Raw genomic sequence first — 24,813 nt, forward strand, 5'->3', positions numbered from 1 at the left:
GAAGGCTTTTCAGGGAACTTTTAGGACAACCTGATAATAATGAATTACAATAGTCCAGCCTAGAAGAAATAAATGCATGAATTAGCTTTTCAGCATCACTCTGAGACAAGACCTTTCTAATTTTAGAGATATTGCGCAAATGCAAAAAAGCTCCTACATATTTGCTTAATATGCGCATTGAAGGACATATCCTGATCAAAATGACTCCAAGATTTCTCACAGTATTACTAGAGGTCAGGGTAATGCCATCCAGAGTAAGGATCTGGTTAGACACCATGTTTCTAAGATTTGTGGGGCCAAGTACAATAACTTCAGTTTTATCTGAATTTAAAATCAGGAAATTAGAGGTCATCCATGTTTTTATGTCTGTAAGACATTCCTGCAGTTTAACTAATTGGCGTGTGTCCTCTGGCTTCATGGATAGATAAAGCTGGGTATCATCTGCGTAACAATGAAAATTTAAGCATTGCTTTCTAATAATACTGCCTAAGGGAAGCATGTATAAAGTGAATAAAATTGGTCCTAGCACAGAACCTTGTGGAACTCCGTAATTAACCTTAGTCTGTGAAGAAGACTCCCCATTTACATGAACAAATTGTAATCTATTAGATAAATATGATTCAAAGCACTGCAGTGCAGTGCCTTTAATACCTATGGCATGCTCTAATCTCTGTAATAAAATTTTATGGTCAACAGTATCAAAAGCTGCACTGAGGTTTAACAGGACAAGCACAGAGATGAGTCCACTGTCTGAGGCCATAAGAAGATCATTTGTAACCTTCACTAATGCTGTTTCTGTACTATGATGAATTCTGAAACCTGACTGAAACTCTTCAAATAGACCATTCCTCTGCAGATGATCAGTTAGCTGTTTTACAACTACCCTTTCAAGAATGTTTGAGAGAAAAGGAAGGTTGGAGATTGGCCTATAATTAGCTAAGATAGCTGGGTCAAGTGATGGCTTTTTAAGTAATGGTTTAATTACTGCCACCTTAAAAACCTGTGGTACATAGCCAACTAATAAAGATAGATTGATCATATTTAAGATCGAAGCATTAATTAATGGTTGGGCTTCCTTGAGCAGCCTGGTAGGAATGGGGTCTAATAGACATTTTGATGGTTTGGAGGAAGTGACTAATGAAAATAACTCAGACAGAACAATCGGAGAGAAAGAGTCTAGCCAAATACCAGCATTACTGAAGGCAGCTGAACATAAAGATATGTCTTTGGGATGGTTATGAATAATTTTTTCTCTAATAGTTAAAATTTTATTTGCAAACAAAGTCATGAAGTCATTACTAGTTAAAGTTAAAGGAATACTCGGCTCAATAGAGTTCTGACTCTTTGCCAGCCTGGCTACAGTGCTGAAAAGAAACCTGGGGTTGTTCTTATTTTCTTCAATTAGTGATGAATAGTAAGATGTCCTAGCTTTACGGAGGGCTTTTTTATAGAGCAACAGACTCTTTTTCCAGGCTAAATGAAGATCTTCTAAATTAGTGAGACGCCATTTCCTCTCCAGCTTACGGGTTATCTGCTTTAAGCTGCGAGTTTGTGGGTTATACCACGGATTTAAGGCTCTCTTTTTCAGAGGAGCTACAGCATCCAAAGTTGTGCTCAGTGAGGATGTAAAGCTATTGATGAGATAATCTATCTCACTCACAGAGTTTAGGTAGCTACTCTGTACTGTGTTGGTATATGGCATTGAAGAACATAAAGAAGGAATCATATCCTTAAACCTAGCTACAGCGCTTTCAGAAAGACTTCTACTGTAATGAAACTTATTCCCCACTGCTGGGTAGTCCATTAAAGTAAATGTCAATGTTATTAAGAAATGATAAGACAAAAAGGGGTTTTCAGGGAATACTGTTAAGTCTTCAATTTTTATGCCATATGTCAGAACAAGAGCTAAAGTGCGGTTAAAATGGTGGGTGGGCTCATTTACATTTTGAGCGAAGCCAACTGAATCTAATAATAGATTAAATGCAGTGTTGAGGCTGTCATTCTCAGCATCTATGTGGATGTTAAAATCACCCACTATAATTATCTTATCTGAGCTAAGCACTAAGTCAGACAAATGGTCTGAAAATTCACAGAGAAACTCACAGTAACGACCAGGTGGACGATAGATAATAACAAATAAAACTGGTTTTTGAGACTTCCAATTTGGATGGACAAGACTAAGAGTCAAACTTTCAAATGAATTAAAGCTCTGTCTGGGTCTTTGATTAATTAATAAGCTGGAGTGGAAGATTGCTGCTAATCCTCCTCCTCGGCCCGTGCTTCGAGCTTTCTGACAGTTAGTGTGACTCGGGGGTGTTGACTCATTTAAACTAACATAATCATCCTGCTGTAACCAGGTTTCTGTAAGGCAGAATAAATCAATATGTTGATCAATTATTATATCACTTACTAACAGGGACTTAGAAGAGAGAGACCTAATGTTTAATAAACCACATTTAACTGTTTTAGTCTGTGGTGCAGTTGAAGGTGCTATATTATTTTTTCTTTTTGAATTTTTATGCTTAAATAGATTTTTACTGGTTATTGGTGGTCTGGGAGCAGGCACCGTCTCTAGCGGGATGGGGTATTGAGGGGATGGCAAGGGGAGAGAAGCTGCAGAGAGGTGTGTAAGACTACAACTCTGCTTCCTGGTCCCAACCCTGGATAGTCACAATTTGGAGGGTTTAATAAAATTGGCCAGATTTCTAGAGATGAGAGCTGCTCCATCCAAAGTGGGATGGATGCCGTCTCTCCTAACAAGACCAGGTTTTCCAAAGAAGCTTTGCCAATTATCTATGAAGCCCACCTCATTTTTTGGACACCACTCAGACAGCCAGCAATTCAAGGAGAACATGCGGCTAAACATCTCACTCCCGGTCCGATTGGGGAGGGGCCCAGAGAAAACTACAGAGTCTGACATGTGCAAAGTTACATACCGATTCAATAATAATTTTAGTGACCTCCAATTGGCGTAACCGGGTGTCATTACTGCTGTCATTACCATTACAATCTTACCAAATTTACACTTAGCCTTAGCCAGCAGTTTCAAATTTCCTTCAGTGTCGCCTGCTCTGGCCCCCGGAAGACATTTGACTGTGGTTGCTGGTGTCGCTAACTTCACATTTCTCAAAACAGAGTCGCCAATAACCAGAGTTTGTTCCTCGTCGGGTGTGTCGCCGAGTGGGGAAAAACGATTAGAGATGTGAACGGGTTGGTGGTGTACAGGGGGCTTCTGTTTAGGACTATGCTTCTTCCTCACAGTCACCCAGCCGGCCTGCTTTCCCGGCTGCTCGGAATCTGCTGGGGGACAGCTAACGGCGGCTAAGCTACCTTGGTCCGCACCAACTACAGGGGCCTGGCTAGCTGTAGGATTTTCCAATTCGCCCAGCCTGGCCTCCAAAGCTACGAACAAGCTACACTTATTACAAGTACCGTTACTGCTAAAGGAGGCTGAGGAATAACTAAACATTTCACACCCAGCGCAGAAAAGTGCGGGAGAGACGGGAGAAGCCGCCATGCTAAACTGGCTAAGAGCTAGTAGCTGCGCTAAGCTAGCGGATTCCTAAAAACACACAAAGTGAATAATATGTGAATAATTTAGAGGTGATTCAGCAGAGAGGGTACTTTAATTAAGGCATGTGAAGATTGCACTGTAAAATAAATCGTTATCTAGTTATCTAGATCAATCAACTACGTAGATTAAACAGCTAACAGATACAGCAAAATATCGCTGTGCTCCGTGAACAGGAAGTGAGAGCCAACCACCAGTAGAGGCACAGTGAGAGAGGGCATCATCTGGGCAGATCCTCCTGATGGCTCCACGAACATGCTTTAAAAGTCGATAAGACCAATCCTTCAAAGCCACCGCGCCCCACCTTTGGAACGCACTTCCTTTAGACCTATGCTCTCTGGCCTCAGTGGATGTTTCATCAAGCATTCTCGTCCAAACTGACCCCGTGCTGTGTTGCTGCATTTTATATGTATTTGACTGTATGATCTTTTATATATGCTCACCACTGTGAACATAATTAATCACCATTAATCGTAATGCATTGTAACAGGCCGCGACAGTTACTGAGGACTCCAGACGCCTCTGCCCTGAATCATCACATTTGTGCTCGGTGGCCAAGAATGTATACTTCGTGACATTCGTGACTTGTCGTTATGTGTAAATACAGCATAAGAAATACATCTGCATATTCAGGCCGCCTGTAAAAAATAGCATCATGGACACTTTCCACGTGTGCATTCACTGCAGCGGTAAAACACAGCAGCATCAGCACACATTACCATCCAAAATCCGATAGACACTGAAAAGGTTAAGAGTTTCAGGGTGAAGTCTGTCGCCTCCTGTCTGTACATTCTTTGTAAATCCAAGCCATCACTTTCAAATGAAAGCTCAGAAGCTTCGTTATTGGACATAGCAGCATTCGTTTCACTCTGTCTGACGGCCATCAAGATGTTTCTGCTTTTCCTAAAATGTACGTCACATGCCAAGAAATGCTGAGGAAGACATTTTCCAGAAATGCACCTGCTGATTGGCTGAGCGAGAGGGATAATGTGATCATCAGTGACCACTAATTAACACACTTGCACGAAGGGACTTACAATCATGAATACCTTCAATTTATTTCAGTTTATTTTCATTTATATAGCGCCAAATCACAACAGAGTTGCCTCAAAGTGCTTCACACAGGTAAGGTCTAATCTTACCAACCCCCAGCGCAACAGTGGTAAGGAAAAACTCCCTCTGAGGAAGAAACCTCAAGTAGACCAGACTCAAAGGGGTGACCCTCTGCTTGGGCCATGCTACAAACATAAATTACAGAACAATTCACAGAACAATTCACGGACGAACATACAAGAAATGCTATTGGCGCACAGGATCGCCAACACGAATACAACTCCCATCTCTAGATGGAGCTGCACCTTAAACAGAGAGAAAAAACAGAATCAGGCATCAGAAAGACAAAAAATACTGTATAATTTGTCAGCATTAAACAACAAGAAAAATGTTGGGAAGGTGTCGTAGCACGGACCCACAACAGGGGGCACAAATGAACGGACAATGAATAAGCCAAAAAGGTAACAATTTAATGTTGCGATAATACACAACGAAACGTACTGTAATCTGCACAGTCAATTTAACACCAGGTGACGTGTGGGCAGGCTCGAAGATAGAAGACCCCCGACGAGAGAGAAGCTGCGTCCCACACGGCTTCCACCACCAACGGTCTGAAGAACACCGGAGCCGCCAAGTCCCGAGTCCCCAGGTGGCCTCTTCGGCTGTCGACCCTGGTACTGCTGGCAGAAAGCAGAAATATGATGAGTGAGTGTGAGTCCGCACACTCAGTAAATCCACAGTTAACGAGGGAGGAAGCGCCTCCACCTCCAAGCACACACTCGTGCAGCTCCTGTTTGAGCACTTATCTGGGTGGGAGGTGTTGCGAAGCCGTCGCTGAACACCTCAAACCTACCTCCACAGACGAGTCTCACCGACAGGAAAACGGCTGCAAAGAAGAGTTTAGACAGATACACAGTCTTAAGTTCACAGAGAAATTACCTTGGTAATGGTAGTCGATTTCTCGGCGGGGAGGTGGAGTTGCAGTCCGGCTTTTATGGTGGTGATGATGAACGAGTGACAGCTGGTGCAGAGGATGAGTGACAGCTGTCACTTCTTCTGGGTCTGGCGCCCTCTCGTGCTTGGAGCCCGCACTCCAAGCAGGGCGCCCTCTGGTGGTGGTGGGCCAGCAGTACCTCCTCTTCAGCGGCCCACACAACAAAAAACAGAGAAATACTAAGGTGATCGCCGGCCACTAGCCCTAAACTTCACTAAAAGACCCAGAATTTAGGTAAAGTTGAGGCTGCAGCCTGCTCCTTGATGTTGTGTTGCTACCTGTGATGTTAAATAACGTGTGACATGTCCTTGTTTTTGTACTTGTTTGTGGCTTATTTTTTAGATCTAAAGAATCATTTTTTGGGTTTTTCAATCCCATTTTTCCATTCTTGCAAGAAGGAAGGCATAAGTACTTTTTAGTCTGTGTAAATTGGTTTCAGTATCAAATTTACTTATTTATTACATTACAAGTTCGTCATTAGCACATTAGACTAAGCACATTTTTTTCGGGGGGGCAGTCTGCATGGACACCATCTTCTGTCTGTGCATCTTTTCCCGTGTTTTTGTACGAGATGTGTGACCAAAGTTTGAGCTGTTTTGCAGCACATTATCTTGCCAAAGGATACCTTGACAATCAGAAGCCACAGCTGTAGTTGTCCCTCGGCCCACGAGGTGAAGTTGGGATGTATGAGATCAGTTGCAGCCTACATTTGAATAATCAGATTTTTGAGATTGAGATTCTTGAGGTACATTTACTGTACTCATGTAAAAAAAAACAAAAATTATTAATTTACAGCAACCGTGTTTAGGGTTTAGTGTCATGTGGTGGTGAGGTTGCACATTGAATTGTGCCGTGCCGATGTTGCGACGGTCCACCCCTAAAAATCAGTCTCCCCTGCCTTCACTGCGCATGTGTCATTTCGGAGTGTCAGCAGCGATTCAGCGATTATCGCCTAGTTTCTTCTTTAAATTGACTTTAGAATGATTTAAAAGGTTTAACTTTGTCATCTGATGGTTAATAATCACATTGTTCAGTTTGATCACTTTGGGTGTAGAGAGTCAGACTCAGAGAGTCAGACTCAGACGTGCTGCTGTTGCACTGTGGTCGCTCTCCCATCTTTGATGTGGAAATGATTGTTGTACAAAAGCTTCAGATATCTGTTGCTGAGATAGATGATGACTGGAGTGCAGTTTTAAGCAGGATGCGCATGCGGCACAGGAACGTTGTCGCATGCACATCACTGCGCATGCGTTGTCGCATGCGCAGTGAAGGCATGGGGGACTGATTTTTAAGGGGGGCCATTCGGTCGGTGACACTGGTCACAGCATTGTTTCCATTTATGTTTTTGCTTTTTTGGCGGCGGGAGTCATGTTCCAGTGCCTTCTCTTGTGATAAACAATACATACCATCCCGACGTACTTGTCAAACTTGTTAGTCTGCACTAGCAACTAGTAGACAGTGGATAGTGGAGCAACCAATGTTTCTTCTTCTGCTTTGTTCTTCAGTCTTCTGCCCCCATGCTGGAAAATGTGAAAGAAGGAGTAAGTCCCATTTGCGATCCTGTGTGAGTGTGGCACTGCAACATGGCGCCCTCCATGAGGGGTTCGAACCCTTGTAGATATGAAGGCCTCAGTCTGAGCTCACAAAAACATTGATTCACTGTTGCAGGTCATTATGAAAAGGTGGTTATGAAAGCTATATTCTATTTCTGCTAGCAAACACCCCTAAATCCTGCACACTGTAGCTTTAAAGTGCTTTTATGCACCTGACAAGTTGACAAACTCACACCCTGCTGCAGCAGCAGTACAATCCAATGTATGCAGACTCAGACATGGAGTCACTCACTCATGTATTGGTGGCACTGTGTCAGTCACATGGGCTGAAAGAAGCAGCACAGGCTCTTCTTGCTTGGCCACCCAGAACTAACCAGCCAGCAGAGCCGCATTGGGCCAGTTTGGCATGCAAGCTGTACTGTGTGGGGCTTTGTTTATATGAGGCGTGGACAAGTGCACAAATATTTGACCACCGGCAAACTTATTATATCAGCTGTTAACCACAGTATGTTAGTTGAAGGCAAATTAATAACATGAGCTTAAAGTCTAAGTTTATTTTGAGTGTGTTTATTTCCAAATTGGGTGAACAGCAAATAGTTGACAATAATATATAGACCGTATTTTCTGGTGTATAAGTTGTGTTTTTTTTTTGGGGGGGGGGGGGGGGGGGTGATGGTCTAGTGGTTAAGCAAATGGCTTGAGACCAGGGGATCCTCCGTTCAAACCCCCATCTGGCTGGAAAATCACTAAGGGCCCTTCGACAAGGTCCTTGATCCCCAAGTTGCCCCTGTGTGTAGTGAGCGCCTTTGCATGGCAGCACCCTGACATCAGTGTGTGAGTGTGTGCGTGAATGGCTGAATGCAAGGCATCAGTGTAAAGCACTTTGAGCTTGATATAGATGAAAAAGGAAAAGCACTATATACAAATCGTCCATATATACTGAAAAATCACGTGTGTTATTAATAATAATAATAATAATGATGAAAATTTATATCAGACTTTCCCAGGAATCAACACGGTGGCTTAGTGGTTAGCACTGTTGCCTCACAGTGAGAAGGTCGTGGATTCAATTCCCGGGGCCTTTCTGTGTGGAGTTTGCATGTTCTCCCCGTGTTTGTGTGGGTTTCCTCCGGGTGCTCCGGTTTCCTCCCACATCCAAAGACATGCGGGTTAGGTGGATTGGACTCTTTAAAATTGTCCGTAGGTGTGTGTGTGTGGGTGTGTCTGTGTTTGTTTGTCTATTTGTGGCCCTGCGACAGACTGGTGTCCTGTCCTGGGTGTACCCCGCCTTACGCTCTATGACTGCTGGGATAGGCTCCAGCCCCCCGCGACCCTTGATTGGACTAAGCGGTAGCAGATGAATGAATGAACTTTCCCAGGAATCAAAGCACTAAACAAAATAAAGTCTAATAATAAATAAATAAAAGTACAGTACAATAATCCATAAAAATCCCAAATAAAAGAGCTGATAATACAGAAAAAAGGTGCAACTTATATATGAGTTGTTCCTCTTCAAGAGGCATTTTAGAACAGGTGCAACTTGTGCAACGCCAAAAAATACAGTGCATCCGGAATGTATTCACAGCACTTCACGTTTTACATATTTTGTTGTTATAGCCTTATTTCAAAATGGATGACATTCATTTTGACTAAATCATTCCCATCATTAGGAGGGACAGCTGCCCTGTCATTAGGAGGGTGCTAACTAGAGCACAATGGGTGCTAATTAAAGCTATTGTTAGTCACTAGCCAGTAGCAGTCTGCCTCTCGGTAGGAGGGGTATTGTTAGGTTTAAAACTCCAGCTTTTGTGGCTTCTGTTTGTTCTTCTCTACAAGAGTCAAGACAGAAGTCAGACTACCAAGGCAAGAATTTTAGCTGAGGAAGCTTCTGCGATTTGAAGCGAAACGTCCTCGAGTCAAGCAACCCAGTCCAGTCGAAGATTCAAGCTTCTCTACTATGGAAACCACCTGGACAACTGAGAGCCTACACAGAAACTTGTTTTTGTTGATCAAATCAGAGTAGTAGGTCCGCTTTGTAGCCAGTAGTGCATGCTTATACAACCCCTGGCAATAATTATGGAATCACCGGCCTCGGAGGATATTCATTCAGTTGTTTAATTTTGTAGAAAAAAAGCAGATCACAGACATGACACAAAACTAAAGTCATTTCAAATGGCAACTTTCTGGCTTTAAGAAACACTATAAGAAATCAAGAAAAAAAAATTGTGGCAGTCAGTAACAGTTACTTTTTTAGACCAAGCAGAGGGAAAAAAATATGGACTCACTCAATTCTGAGGAATAAATTATGGAATCACCCTGTAAATTTTCATTCCCAAAACTAACACCTGCATCAAATCAGATCTGCTCATTAGTCTGCATCTAAAAAGGAGTGATCACACCTTGGAGAGCTGTTGCACCAAGTGGACTGACATGAATCATGGCTCCAACACGAGAGATGTCAATTGAAACAAAGGAGAGGATTATCAAACTCTTAAAAGAGGGTAAATCATCACGCAATGTTGCAAAAGATGTTGGTTGTTCACAGTCAGCTGTGTCTAAACTCTGGACCAAATACAAACAACATGGGAAGGTTGTTAAAGGCAAACATACTGGTAGACCAAGGAAGACATCCAAGCGTCAAGACAGAAAACTTAAAGCAGTATGTCTCAAAAATCGAAAATGCACAACAAAACACATGAGGAATGAATGGGAGGAAACTGGAGTCAACGTCTGTGACCGAACTGTAAGAAACCACCTAAAGGAAATGGGATTTACATACAGAAAAGCTAAACGAAAGCCATCATTAACTGCTAAACAGAAAAAAACAATGTTACAGTGGGCTAAGGAAAAGCAATCGTGGACTGTGGATGACTGGATGAAAGTCATATTCAGTGATGAATCTCGAATCTGCATTGGGCAAGGTGATGATGCTGGAACTATTGTTTGGTGCCGTTCCAATGAGATTTATAAAGATGACTGCCTGAAGAGAACATGTAAATTTCCACAGTCATTGATGATATGGGGCTGCATGTCAGGTAAAGGCACTGGGGAGATGGCTGTCATTACATCATCAATAAATGCACAAGTTTACGTTGATATTTTGGCCACTTTTCTTATCCCATCAATTGAAAGGATGTTTGGGGATGATGAAATCATTTTGCAAGATGATAATGCATCTTGCCATAGAGCAAAAACTGTGAAAACATTCCTTGCAAAAAGATACATAGGGTCAATGTCATGGCCTGCAAGTCCGGATCTTAATCCAATTGAAAATCTTTGGTGGAAGTTGAAGAAAATGGTCCATGACAAGGCTCCAACCTGCAAAGCTGATCTGGCAACAGATTTGTTTTTCATGATTCCATAATTTTTTCCTCAGAATTGAGTGATTCCATATTTTTTTTTCCCTCTGCTTGGTCTAAAAAAGTAACCGTTACTGACTGCCACAATTTTTTTTTCCTGATTTCTTATAGTGTTTCTTAAAGCCAGAAAGTTGCCATTTGAAATGACTTTAGTTTTGTGTCATGTCTGTGATCTGCTTTTTTTCTACAAAAAACAAACTGAATGAACATCCTCCGAGGCTCAGTGACCACTGATGCAAGAGGCGTACAAGAACCAAATCCAGGGTATTTCCACTAATGTGTGTCGAATCCTCAGCATTTGCATGAAACAGACTTCTGATGTATTTTGGCCCCACCTAGCTGGCGGCATAGTGATTTCCTGTCTGTTGTTGCTGTAAAATACCCACTCTGATTGAAAATGAATAGCAGCTGTCCACTTTCTCTTTTGTAGTAAATGTGACCAAGGGGGTGGGTGGAGTCTCAGCCATGCTTGACAGCTTTGTAAACACTGCCATCAGACCGCTCTCTGCTGGACAAGCTATGTAGCGGGGGATGAGAATTTTCCGTGGATCTGCGAATTTCAGAGTTTTTCTTGGTTTCTGGGCCATTTCTGAGATCAGTCTAAATCCATTAAGATTTTTTTTTTTTTTTTTTTTTTTTTGCATCACAGGTCAAATATTTCCTCATATGCATGGGATCTGTAATTATCTCACTGACAGGTCCCAGTGTGTTAAATCAGATAATATTTGTTCTAATATTCTTTCATTAACTAAAGGAGTGCCCCAAGGCTCTGTTTTGGGGCCACTCCTATTCACTATCTATGTGAACAATGTTGGCCAGGATCTTGTGGACACCAATTACCATTTTTATGCTGATGATACGGTTATCAATAGTTTTGCAAAAACTCTTAGTGCTAGTGTCTTTACATTACAAAATGCTTTTAACATAGTTCAAAACATGTTTCTACAACTGGATCTTTCTTTAAATGCAAATAAGAGCAAGTTGATGTTATTTTCAAAAACAAAGAGCAGTCTGCACATACGTCCTCCAATTGTCACTCTTCAAGGGGCAGAAATCGAAAGAGTTAATTTTTTAAAAATATTTAGGTATTTTAATTGATGACAATCTTAGCTTTAAAGGACATGTTAAACATGTTTGGTTAGGAAATTGAGGCTGAAAATTGGTTTTTACTTCAGAAATAGGCTATGTTTTTCCTTCAATGCAAAAAAGAAACTTGTAGCTGCAACATTTTTTACCCATTCTGGATTGTGGTGACCCCATTTATATTAATGCCTCAATTCAAGTATTGAAATTACTGGGTTCTGTTTATCATATGTGTCCAATAATTCTAGTCATGCAATTAAAATGTGTTTGCAGTCAATTAAATTTTTAAGTGTGGTGCAGTTATTTTTACTGTGCACATACTGAAGTGCAATTCAGTGCTGCAGAACCAGCATTTGTATATGAATTTTTGTCAAAATTTGTTTCCATGTTCCATTTATTTCATCATATAAAACCGCTAACTTAAAAAAATATATACATGTGTATTTTATGGCTTTATTTTGACATGAGATTGAAACTGAATGATCTGCACAGCCACAGCGCTCCAATACAAAAAACACTTTATTTAACAAGACATAAATGTAAAGTTTGGGGTTACCAGCCCTTCATCAGACAGCATGCTCAATGTGAAACACCTTTCTAAATACAAACTCACCTGAAGACTAATCAAACCAAAATTAAAAACATCTTATCGGGTACAATCAAACTCACAAACAGATAAATAAGCACCCCAGCTGACAAAGACATCAAGCAAAACAAAGACCCTAATATAAATACAGGCCAAATATCTAAATAAAAAACAAGATGACGAAAGTAATGGCAAAAGTACAGAGAAGACACGTCCTGCAGAGAAAAATACATCATAAAACAACTTCATAATTGAAAACAAATTCCATAAAAAAATTACATGGTGGACAAAGAATCATAAAGAAATATATTATAAAAATGGTCTAAGATTGAAATCCTTATTTAAGCCGCAGGGAGAAAGTGTACTGAGAGCATAAATCCAAAAGTCTCCCTTTTCAGAAGCACATTGTTAATATTAGGGAGGGGTGTTATTTCATTTTAAATGTTTGCATGGAATATGGAAATATACACGGAATAAACCATAGCAGGATTCATTTTGGGCCATTTGGTTCCAAAAACCCATATGGACGGAGCACTTCAAAAATTCAAGTAACGCGTGTATCGTATATGTGCTGTTGACGTAGAAAACCACTCTGTTGCTTATAATTAGTTTATTGTGGCCATATCATTCTTTACATGTGATTATTATACTCATCTGATGTTCCTGAAATAAAAACTACATAGATTTTGTTTGTTACAATTGATCGTAACATATATACTGAAATTAGGTTTGTTTTTGTCAATTACTCTTAAAAAAACACCAGATAGGCTTATTGTTACTTTAGAAGCTGAATATAAACTTGGGGTCAAGCAATATTTGGAGCCAAATTTCAAGTCTCTAGGTGCAGCAGTTCTCAAGATATGACACTTTTGTCGATATTTTTGGCAATTTTTGAACCCAATATCTTCACTGGCTCCATCCATATGGGTTTTTGGAACCAAATCACCCAAAATTTATCCTGCTACGGTTTATTCCGTGTATATTTCCATATTTCGTGCAAACATATATAGATTTCCAAATTCTTTGAAATAACACCCCTCCCTATTAATATCACCACCACGATTGTTACGTTGTACATGCTCAATGCCCAAGTGCACTTAATTCTTAATTGGGAATATTCTTAATTCATAATTGGGATTTGGCTGTGCGAGTGGAACTGAAAAGTGTTTTTTACTGCACGGCCGCAACACTACAGGCTATCTAGCATCAAGGTCAATTGCCCACTGTTTACCCTCCAGAGGAATTTATCCAGGCTCTGGTGAGATAATTCGGCTCCATTCTATCTCAACCCACAAGAACAATAAACTGACAGATTTACACATGGACAAAAGACTGAAGCATGCTCCAGTTTTCTCCCTGTTACCTCTCTTCCTGCTCCCCCATCCCACACCCCATCCCGGCCACCGCTCACGCCACCCCTTCCCCCCTCCAGGGGCTGCGCATTTTTTTTAGCTGCGGCAGGTCCCCGTTCCCCCCAAAGCCGGTGCCGGTGCGACTCCAGTTGCAGCAGCCTTCACCCACTTTACCTCAATTCGGATGACGGACTGCTTCAAGTCGTAGTACACATATAAACAATGTCAAATGTATATGTGTTGTCTTTAATTTTGATGTGTGCCATTATTACGGTAAACAAGTAATAATTGTGGATTAATTGCTGTATCTTGTCTGAGGTAATTGCCCTTTTTTTTGGGATCAATAAAGTCATCTGAAGTCACTCACATTATGCTGTTTTACAGAAAAGTGAACAGCTACATGACTTTATCATGATTACGAATTTTGGATCTATGCTCTGAAATTCTTGTTTTTAAAGGCCTTGTAGTTTTTCCAATATAGGCTAGTTCACACGGACATTTCAACATGCAAATGACATTGGAAGTCTCACATGTGATAACTCCCTTGATTTTAAACATCTTGCCCATCCTGGGGTGTTGAAAAATTTCTGTTTGATATTTCATTGACTGCAATGACCACATCTGTAGTTACCATCCGGTATCTTGGGTGAGGGGCATGAATCAGTGAAAGGCAACAGATTAGAGGGTACCAACATACTGTTCAAATTAGGTGATCTCTTGTGTACAATCCTGGGTGGTGAAGAAAATGCTTTTAAATCTTTCAAATGTGGGTCAGTTTTGATAATATGCCAATGTTTTTTAAAACTTTGTCAAATTCCCTATTCAGCGGCGAATATTGTGTGATGCAGTTCATACTAGTAGTCAAAGTTTTATTTCATTTGTAGTGCAAACATTCATTTTGAGTGATGATATTAAATATATTACAGGCTTCAGTGATCCACATACTGTAGGATTATATTCGGTCTGTTGAAAACGATGAGCAAGGTCATCCGCTTGCACTTGATAATCAGAATCTGAACTACAAATACGACGTATAGGATTAAATTGTGAAATAGGTGAACTTTTCTTAAGAGACACTGGATGAAATGACTTTCCATGCAGAATAGAATTCCGATCAGTGCTCTTCCTATACAGGGTAGAGCTCAGTCTATTACCTTGTCTAGAGACCAGAATATCAAGAAAGTTCATTTTATGTGCATCATATACCATAGTAAATTTCAGATTACAAGGCAGCCAGCGTCCTTATTGTTACATTACTGCCACCTTCTGCATCAGTCCATTATAGCAGCACTAAATCCTCTTGATGAGTCCAGTGTCTTTCAAGTATTTAAAAGTCAAAACTTCCCCTCTCACTTGACCTTGTGGCTAAAATACTTTCGACAGAAGCTTCTTTCAGGCCTTCCAATTGAATTCCTTCAGTTTTTACTCTGTAATAGATAAACCATTCAAAATGACTAAATAAATTTTGCTTGCATGCCGAAATCAGCCTGCATCAATTTTATTTTTATTTTGGTGAATTTCATAGACTGCGGTACAGCTGGTGCACAAGATGTGTGCTTTTTAATGATACTATGCTGTATGTGCTTTTGGGGTTTTTCTAGTGACTGGCATAAGTAGTCTGGTGCAAATTCACATGGTGTGATTTAGGGTTGGGTATCGGGAACCGGTTCTTTTCGAGAATTGTTAAGAACTGATTCGATCCACCGACATCAATAGCCTTAATGCTTAACGATTCCCTTATTGGTCCTTCAGAGCGGTCATTGTTTTTGAAGGTGTTTGTTGGGAAAATGATCATTTCTCTACGGTGATTGCAGACCCTGCAGCGGGTTTGTAATCAACTGCTTCTGCAGCGCAGCTCTGCTTTGAAGCTTGAAGCAGTGAGGCAGTGCTCCGACCCATTGCTTCGTTGGTTCTTTGCTTTGCTGCTTTACAGAAGTGGCAAATCCGCTTCTTAACTCCTCTCAAAGCCACTAAAATATGTCAATCGTGAGCCACTTTTGTGCGGATTAAAGTCACTAACTGGGACTCTTGTCTTGTTGCAAGAAAGAAATCAGATTCGTCCTCTGTTCCGTTCGCACAGCTTCAAACGCTGCACGGCTCTCTGCCTAGTCAAGTTAGAAAGATAGAGTCCGGTCGGAATTAATAACTTCAAAGTAAATCGCCATTTAAATCAAATAACACCTCTTTTGTTTTTTTCCAAAATGAGACGTCCTGTGCTAACATGCAGCAGCCGGCTGAGCTCAGCTCAGAGGTATGGGGTGACGTTCATGCCAAAATGTCTGGACATAAATAGACATAAACAAAATCTGTACTTTTTTGTCAAAAGCATTTCCTTTCAGAGATCAAAGATCCACCATGTAGAGTAGATCAAGAATCCAGTGACCAATTTCATATTTATTTCATATTTATTTATTTCATATTTATTTACTTTAAGATTCAGTGTTGTTGACATAGAAAACCTGTAAAGCCTACTTTTAGTACACAGAAAATTCACAGCAGTTATTAGGGAATCGATAAGGAATCGGGTTGATAAGCGGAATCGATAATGGGCTCGATACTGATAAAATCTTATCAATACCCATCCCTAGTGTGGTTTCAGAATTTATTATAGGGCAATAATTTGTAAGCATACATTTCACGTGTAAGTATTAATAAAGTCACTGTTTTATACCACAAATGTTTTGATAGGTTTTAATCTCTTAAAATGGTTTACACATACTTGCATGAAGTTTCAGTATATTTCAGAGTTCATTGCAAGTTAAGGAAAGACATTTTGATGTATAATAAGTGTAAGTTGGTGTCAGCATTGGTTAGTTATGAGTGATCAAATGTTCTAAAACAGGGCAAGTCCCCAAATTTGGGGACTCTAGGGTTTACAAGGTTAAAGAAACTTTTGCCAAGTTCTGTGATATCTGTCCAGTGCTATTGCATTTATAGTAAGTACTATGGCACTAGGCTGGTATCATTGAAAGAAGGTCTACATAGACAGATTCTTTTATTACAGTCAGGTTTCCACATACCCCAACATACAAAAAATGTCAAATGGAAATTCAGGAAATTAGGTCTCTCTAGTGACCCCGAAATGCCTCTAAAATGCTCAAAACCTGTGGGCCCCAACCAGTGCACTACCACTGGACCCTGCTGGGAGCCTATGGCCTACCCCTCTGATTATCAGTTTTTTCTTTGCCCATTCTCATCCCTGATGTAATGATACTATTTTCCAACTGCCAATTTTTCTGCTTTGTTTTTTCATTAAAATGTTTTCATGTTCGCAAAAATAATTCTACTACAGATATGTTTGAAAAAGGCTCATATCAGCCGATATTATCAACCAACCGATATTTCGACCGGCTGAAGTTGCGTTAACCCGCCTGCACTGCCTGGATCATGATAACAACTGCTGTGATTTTTCCTGCAGGACCTGAAGCCCAGTAACATTGTGGTGAAGTCTGACTGCACTCTGAAGATCCTGGACTTTGGCCTGGCCAGGACTGCTGCGACCGGCCTTCTCATGACACCCTATGTGGTGACACGCTACTACCGTGCACCTGAAGTCATTCTAGGCATGGGCTACCAGGCCAACGGTGAGTGCAGAGAGCGACAGGCCAGTGAGGCACTGCTAGCTTTTGCCTGCATGAACCTCCCCACTGGGATGTTTCCACAGTACCTCCCCCACACACACATGCTTGCTCTTCCCTCACTGCTCCTCTCAAAGTTACAATCGGGATGAAGTAGGCGTATCTGGCTATGGTGCTTTCTAGGAAACTTCCTGTTTCAGGACTTTCCAACAGCATGGGCAGGACAGATTTGTTTCAGTTCAAATGTGTACATGTTTCAACATCCTGCAGTATCTTCAGGAAGATCTTAATGGAGACGTGATGAGATGTTCATTATTATATCATTTCAGTAGAGTTTAAGATATAAACACCAGAGGCGGGACAAAGTCACCATCAAGTCACTCTCAAGTCATGAATTAGCAAGTCTCAAGTCAAGTCTCAAGTCATAATGACCACCAATTGTTTGCAAGCTGACTTGAGCCTTGCAGATTGATTACTTGACAGGATAAACACTGAAACAAAAGCTTCAATGCAGCTGATGTTAATCTGCAGTTCAGAGCTGCTGTTTAAATAACCAGTTGGTCTCTGGAAAAGTCAACATGAAATTTGGATGTTAGAATTAATGTTAACTTTGTATTTCCTTGCTGTCGATTATCTCTCCATGTGCAGCCAGATAGGTATTTGGATAGTAAGACTTTTTTATTTTGTCCCTGTACATGACCACAGTGGAGTCTAAATGAAACAGTTAAGGTGTTCTTGTAGTGGGCATTTTTAGCTTTGATTGATGAGGTGTATCAGAAATACTTTTTTTTAACCATTTACAGCCATTTTTAACTACAGGTGCTCCATTTTCAGAGGCTGCACATAATTGGACAAACTACATATAAGTATTATTTTAGATGCAAATCATCACGTGTATGGAAAAATCTGTCAGGAGTAGGTAGTTCTCCAAAACTTAGTAAGAAGTAGACTAGTGAGGGAAGCCACCAAGACACCTGTACATCTTTCAAGGAGTTACGCTTCTGTGAAAGTAATTTAAGAAACTGCATGGTGGGGCTGGGACAATACAATTTGTATCACAAGACTTGGTAGCCGGATTCAACACTTATCATGGTACATAAGAAATATGACTTGAAAAAGTATTGCAGTTTTGTATTACAATATATTGTGAATGCATACAGTACGGCATTTCCACCTTATTTCAACCATTAGTTGAATTTGCATGTCATCTTTGCGTAAGGGACCATGCTCATCTTCTCTGTGTTGTTCCAATTTTAATTTATGCAATACCAGAGTAACACAGCAATTGAATTTGAAATGTATTGATTCTGGACTTAAAAATCGATTTACATATTGTAAAATTAAATATTGTGAGTATGGATATTTTTTTTATCCAGCACTAGTGCAACTTTTACCTGTTGTATCATCAGTCAGCTTCATGGTAGAGTGGAGCAGAGAAGGATTTTAACACAACAAAGCACATGATAGCTAGACTTGTGTCTCACTTGTGCCTTGTAGCAAACTGTATCTAAAATGCCATGTTTTAAAAAAAAAAACATGGTGTGCTGTGAAACTGATTGGTGATGTAACACTCAAAAGTTGCTCTATACAAAGTTTTTCCAATCACAGCCATAGCAGCCTATAACTCCTTCAGAAAGGTCTTGGTGGCTTCCCTCACTAGTTGCATTTATCATACACCACCTTACTGAATTCAGACTTTAAAGACAAAGCTCCTGTTACTTCAGAAAATATAATGCTTCATGCAGTCTTGCTCTGATCTTGTCTAAAACAGTGAACCTGATCCTCCTCCTCCCCCTTGCTGAGTTGTTGCTTTTTTTTTTTTTTTTTTTTGCTTATTCTCTTCTCTTTCCTTTTACGCTGCACATGCGTAGTGGACATTTGGGCTGTGGGCTGCATTATGGCAGAAATGGTTCGCCACAAAATCCTTTTTCCAGGAAGGGATTGTATCCTTGAGCTGCTTACAGCGGTGTCCTGCATTTTGCAAAAAAAACAAGTCTGTGCATTGCCTTGAAACTTATCTTCAATGAGCAACTGTAGAAATTCTGTTTATTTGAGGTGTTTGACACCAACCCACCTGTGTGTCCTCCAGTCACGCACAGCTCCGCACATCCTCATGCTGCTCACCATTTCAAACACATGAAAAAATAGAGTTTTTCTGTTATTTTGCTGGGAACTGAAGTGCACAAACTGCTGTCCTCTGTCCTCTAACTGCACAGCCACATGTGCTTGGAGCCTGCAGAGCTGCAGCTATATAAAGACAAATCACTAGGGTTTGCTGCAGAATAATTACTGAATAAGTCACAGAAATATTAAAACTGTTTCAACATTTCTTAATCTACAGTGTCACACATAAGAATGAGGCAAACCAGAATCCAGAAGTGTCAAATTTTGTCCCTGAAGATCATTATAATCCAGTTTTGTAAATGTAACTTCAAAATTTGCCTTATGTTTCTGATGCTCAGAAGCAGAAATAATTTTAACTGTTCTTTTTTTGGATCGTAATTTGGCTGAAATGTTTAGCCAATACCTTTTATTGCTGAACCAGGTTTGAGGATCCTCTCCAATGCATGCACGTATTTTCTTTTCTTTTATAGTTCTTTTTGGTCTCACTCACTCTCTGTGCATGTCATGTTTTCTGTTTATCACCTTTTTTGCTTTGTTTCTTCATGTCCTGCATGCTAATTTGGTGACTGTCATTTCATTTTTTTCAGTTGATGTCTGGTCTGTTGGCTGCATCATGGCTGAAATGGTCCGGGGTAGTGTGTTGTTTCCAGGCACTGATCGTATCCTTAAGTCAAACCGCCATCCAAAGCCTAAACCTCATCTTCTTGCATCTTTTGTCTAAACATCTTATCCATATCGCTGTACACCATCAGAGACCAGAAGTCGCTTCAGGTTTTTAGTCTGTGGTTGTGGTTTCATGTTCCACAATTCGATTCCCATTTATAGGAACTCCCCAGCAGTAAGCAAAATTCATTCAATATATGTCACTATCTAAACCTGTGGTTTATCTGCAAGACACCACACTGATGTATAGCCTGATATGCCAAAACAGTGAACCTGATCCTCCTACATGAGTAAAGAATCCAAATGAAAATCCCTCATGTGATGGTAGCAACAAACTCAGTTTCAATTCATTTAAATTTTATATAGCAGCAAAGCTGCCTCAAGGCGCTTCACACAAGTAAGGTCTAACTTTACCAACCCCCAGAGCAAGAACACTTGCGACAGTGGTAAGGAACTCATTTATTGACCCACAGGTGATTAAGACAGACACTCCATCTGCATTGTTCCAATCCACCCAGCTGTAAATGGGGACTGGTCGTAGCAGGGGAAGTAAGTTGTGATGGGCTGGCATCCCATTCAGGTGAAGCTGTAAACTCTCATGCACTTCATGTAGTGCAGCAGATAACTGGAAAAAAAAAATCCTTCAAATGGTGATGCAAGCATCAAATTTGGCACAAATACACCTTAGACATTACCTTTTTGAAAAGGCAGGGTGTCCACTTCAATTTTCAATAGGCAGCCAGGTCAAGGTCAATTGAAGAATTACACAGGGGTCAAAATTAAAAGATACTCCAGTCATATTGAAAAGTGATAATCGGTGAATTGCTGCTGACGCTCCGAAATGACACTGCTGATGCTCAGAAGTGACGCATGCGCTGTGAAAGCAATGCGGACTGATTTTTTAGGGGGGACCGTTTGGTTGGCGACACTGGCCCTTTGTTTATTTTTCTGTATTTGGCCCTCACTGTAAAAACTTTGGACACCCCTGGGTTAAACAGTGTCGACATGACATCCATTCGATTCTACAACATGTGACATATGTTACGCTTTAACATGATAACCAAGCATGACATATAATGCAAAATACTAATTTTTAAAACCCTAGTAACTCAACCAATATTTTGCATTCATTTTTTCCAACTTTAACAACTTTATCAACTTTAACTTTTGACTGCTGTACAAACTGAAATTGACCTTTGTCACCATTCTTCCAGTTTTTACCCCATAACTCCAGAACATTCAGGCAGGGCGGACCAATTTTTAGAGGGGACTGCTTGCTGTCCAGCTGGACAGTCTTGGCACACAGTGCTTCTTAGTGGATTATACTCGTACAGTGCATTCGAACAGCCTCACCTCAGCTGTCTTTTATCTTGGTGCACAACATCAGTGCCATTCCTTTGCATTCCCCAGTCATCGTCGGAGCACCATTTGGTAAAATTTTCTTTCACCAAAATCTAGGCTTGCATCTCAGATGTACTTTCTGGTAAATTGTAGCTGACCTTTCAGGTCTTCTTTTTGAGAAAATCCTCCTCAACACCACTTCATCAGGAAGCTGTATTTTATATTTTTAATCAATTTAGATCGAATTGTAGTGATTTGCTTTCAGTTTGAGTTTAGATCATTTTAGAATTCTTGTTTGTGTTTGAAATGGCATAAACAAATTAAAATGTGTGAAATACCAAGTGTTCCAATACTTTTGAGGGCAATTGAGAAACACTCAGGGGCAGGTGTATTTTTAAGTGAAATGCATCTGGAAATATGGGGTTTTACTAATGTGGTGAATGTTTCTGCATTATTTTTGATATATGTCAGAATCCATTTATACAGTTACATTCAGTTCCACGCCCAAACAGTTGGTGGTGGTAGTGCGCCGTGTTGGTTTGATAGCTGCTGATAAATCTCGAAAGAAGGGTTATTTCAATGTTTATTAAAACATATTTTTGCGGACTGCGCGGTGGTCCTCCTAATGGTTTACTTTGGTGTGAACATTAAAAGTTGTGAGCTGCATTTTAAAACGTTCAGTAACCCAGTGCTGCTGACAATGCTAAGGGCATGAGCATACAGATGAGAGTTTAACTCTCAGGAAAACAAACAGGAAAGTAAGAAGATATTTTTATTTTATTATTGCCATCATTATGCATAACATAAAAAATGTTGGCATTAATGTACTTTTTATAATATTTGTTGTCAGGTTCTAGACAGACAAGCAGTGATTTTCCTAGAGCCCTCACCTCTATTTTTTACATGAAGTGAAAAGAATAAATGACTTTAGTACCTTTCAATATAAGAATATTTGTATTTAAAAAAAAAAAAGAAAGATGATCGCAGCCAGGAACTGTGATTGTCCCAGTGAAAACAACTGGAAACCCAGCCATCTGTACATAAGTTGGCCAAAAATTTGAAAAGAAAGATCATCAATAGTTCCAAAGCCCCTGCCAAAACTAGGAAAACTCAGAAGTGAGTGAAGGTTTAACAAGTTGATATAAATACTTGTATTGTTCCATTTGAATCCATACTGAGACTTGTTGTTTTTATTTTTGAGATCCTTGAATTGTAATTTCTTTTTTGAGCCACAATGTATGTTTTTTTTTTTTTTTGGATTAAAGGCTGGTAGCACAACACAAGTTGTGTGAAAAGACAGGTAGAAAAATTGACCTGACCCAACAAAAAATGACTTTTTTTGGAGGGTTTTTATTTATTTATTTTTTGACACCAGAATGCATCTGAGATTTCAAATTTTTATGGAGGAGAACACACAGATCCCCTGCCAGGGGCTTCAGGCCTTCAGCCTTTGCCAAACATTTTCAGGGTTTTTTTTACATGGCCCAATTTCATCACTGCTTATTGGACTTATTACACTAAACATATTATTCTAGATCTTGTTTCAATCAATCAATCAATCAATTTTTTTATATAGCGCCAAATCACAACAAACAGTTGCCCCAAGGCGCTTTATATTGTAAGGCAAGGCCATACAATAATTATGTAAAACCCCAACGGTCAAAACGACCCCCTGTGAGCAAGCACTTGGCTACAGTGGGAAGGAAAAACTCCCTTTTAACAGGAAGAAACCTCCAGCAGAACCAGGCTCAGGGAGGGGCAGTCTTCTGCTGGGACTGGTTGGGGCTGAGGGAGAGAACCAGGAAAAAGACATGCTGTGGAGGGGAGCAGAGATCGATCACTAATGATTAAATGCAGAGTGGTGCATACAGAGCAAAAAGAGAAAGAAACAATGCATCATGGGAACCCCCCAGCAGTCTACGTCTATAGCAGCATAACTAAGGGATGGTTCAGGGTCACCTGATCCAGCCCTAACTATAAGCTTTAGCAAAAAGGAAAGTTTTAAGCCTAATCTTAAAAGTAGAGAGGGTGTCTGTCTCCCTGATCTGAATTGGGAGCTGGTTCCACAGGAGAGGAGCCTGAAAGCTGAAGGCTCTGCCTCCCATTCTACTCTTACAAACCCTAGGAACTACAAGTAAGCCTGTAGTCTGAGAGCGAAGCGCTCTATTGGGGTGATATGGTACTACGAGGTCCCTAAGATAAGATGGGACCTGATTATTCAAAACCTTATAAGTAAGAAGAAGAATTTTAAATTCTATTCTAGAATTAACAGGAAGCCAATGAAGAGAGGCCAATATGGGTGAGATATGCTCTCTCCTTCTAGTCCCCGTCAGTACTCTAGCTGCAGCATTTTGAATTAACTGAAGGCTTTTTAGGGAACTTTTAGGACAACCTGATAATAATGAATTACAATAGTCCAGCCTAGAGGAAATAAATGCATGAATTAGTTTTTCAGCATCACTCTGAGACAAGACCATTCTGATTTTAGAGATATTGCGTAAATGCAAAAAAGCAGTCCTACATATTTGTTTAATATGCACTTTGAATGACATATCCTGATCAAAAATGACTCCAAGATTTCTCACAGTATTACTAGAGGTCAGGGTAATGCCATCCAGAGTAAGGATCTGGTTAGACACCATGTTTCTAAGATTTGTGGGGCCAAGTACAATAACTTCAGTTTTATCTGAGTTTAAAAGCAGGAAATTAGAGGTCATCCATGTCCTTATGTCTGTAAGACAATCCTGCAGTTTAGCTGATTGGTGTGTGTCCTCTGGCTTCATGGATAGATAAAGCTGGGTATCATCTGCGTAACAATGAAAGTTTAAGCAATACCGTCTAATAATACTGCCTAAGGGAAGCATGTATAAAGTGAATAAAATTGGTCCTAGCACAGAACCTTGTGGAACTCCATAATTAACTTTAGTCTGTGAAGAAGATTCCCCATTTACATGAACAAATTGTAATCTATTAGACAAATATGATTCAAACCACCGCAGCGCAGTGCCTTTAGTACCTATGGCATGCTCTAATCCCTGTAATAAAATTTTATGGTCAACAGTATCAAAAGCAGCACTGAGGTCTAACAGAACAAGCACAGAGATGAGTCCACTGTCTGAGGCCATAAGATCATTTGTAACCTTCACTAATGCTGTTTCTGTACTATGATGAATTCTAAAACCTGACTGAAACTCTTCAAATAGACCATTCCTCTGCAGATGATCAGTTAGCTGTTTTACAACTACCCTTTAAAGAATTTTTGAGAGAAAAGGAAGGTTGGAGATTGGCCTATAATTAGCTAAGATAGCTGGGTCAAGTGATGGCTTTTTAAGTAATGGTTTAATTACTGCCACCTTAAAAGCCTGTGGTACATAGCCAACTAACAAAGATAGATTGATCATATTTAAGATCGAAGCATTAAATAATGGTAGGGCTTCCTTGAGCAGCCTGGTAGGAATGGGGTCTAATAAACATGTTGATGGTTTGGATGAAGTAACTAATGAAAATAACTCAGACAGAACAATCGGAGAGAAAGAGTCTAACCAAATACCGGCAT

At 40.2% G+C, this 24,813-nt stretch overlaps 1 protein-coding gene and 1 non-coding gene across 2 annotated transcripts in view; one reads left to right on the plus strand and one right to left on the minus strand.

The window, feature by feature from the left end:
- The window catches only part of LOC117530695 (mitogen-activated protein kinase 8-like), a 133,691-nt gene that overhangs the window by 78,467 nt on the left and 30,411 nt on the right, over positions 1 to 24,813 (plus strand). Inside the window, 2 exon segments of the mRNA XM_034193579.1 lie at positions 16,970 to 17,135; positions 19,001 to 19,072. Of these exon segments, the coding sequence (XP_034049470.1) occupies positions 16,970 to 17,135; positions 19,001 to 19,072 (238 nt within the window).
- On the minus strand, positions 18,303 to 18,407 carry LOC117531668. The gene has a single exon (XR_004566699.1). It is a non-coding gene; the product is annotated as a U6 spliceosomal RNA (small nuclear RNA).

Source organism: Thalassophryne amazonica, chromosome 18 (assembly GCF_902500255.1).
Source record: "Thalassophryne amazonica chromosome 18, fThaAma1.1, whole genome shotgun sequence".
NCBI classification, from domain to species: Eukaryota; Metazoa; Chordata; class Actinopteri; order Batrachoidiformes; family Batrachoididae; genus Thalassophryne; species Thalassophryne amazonica.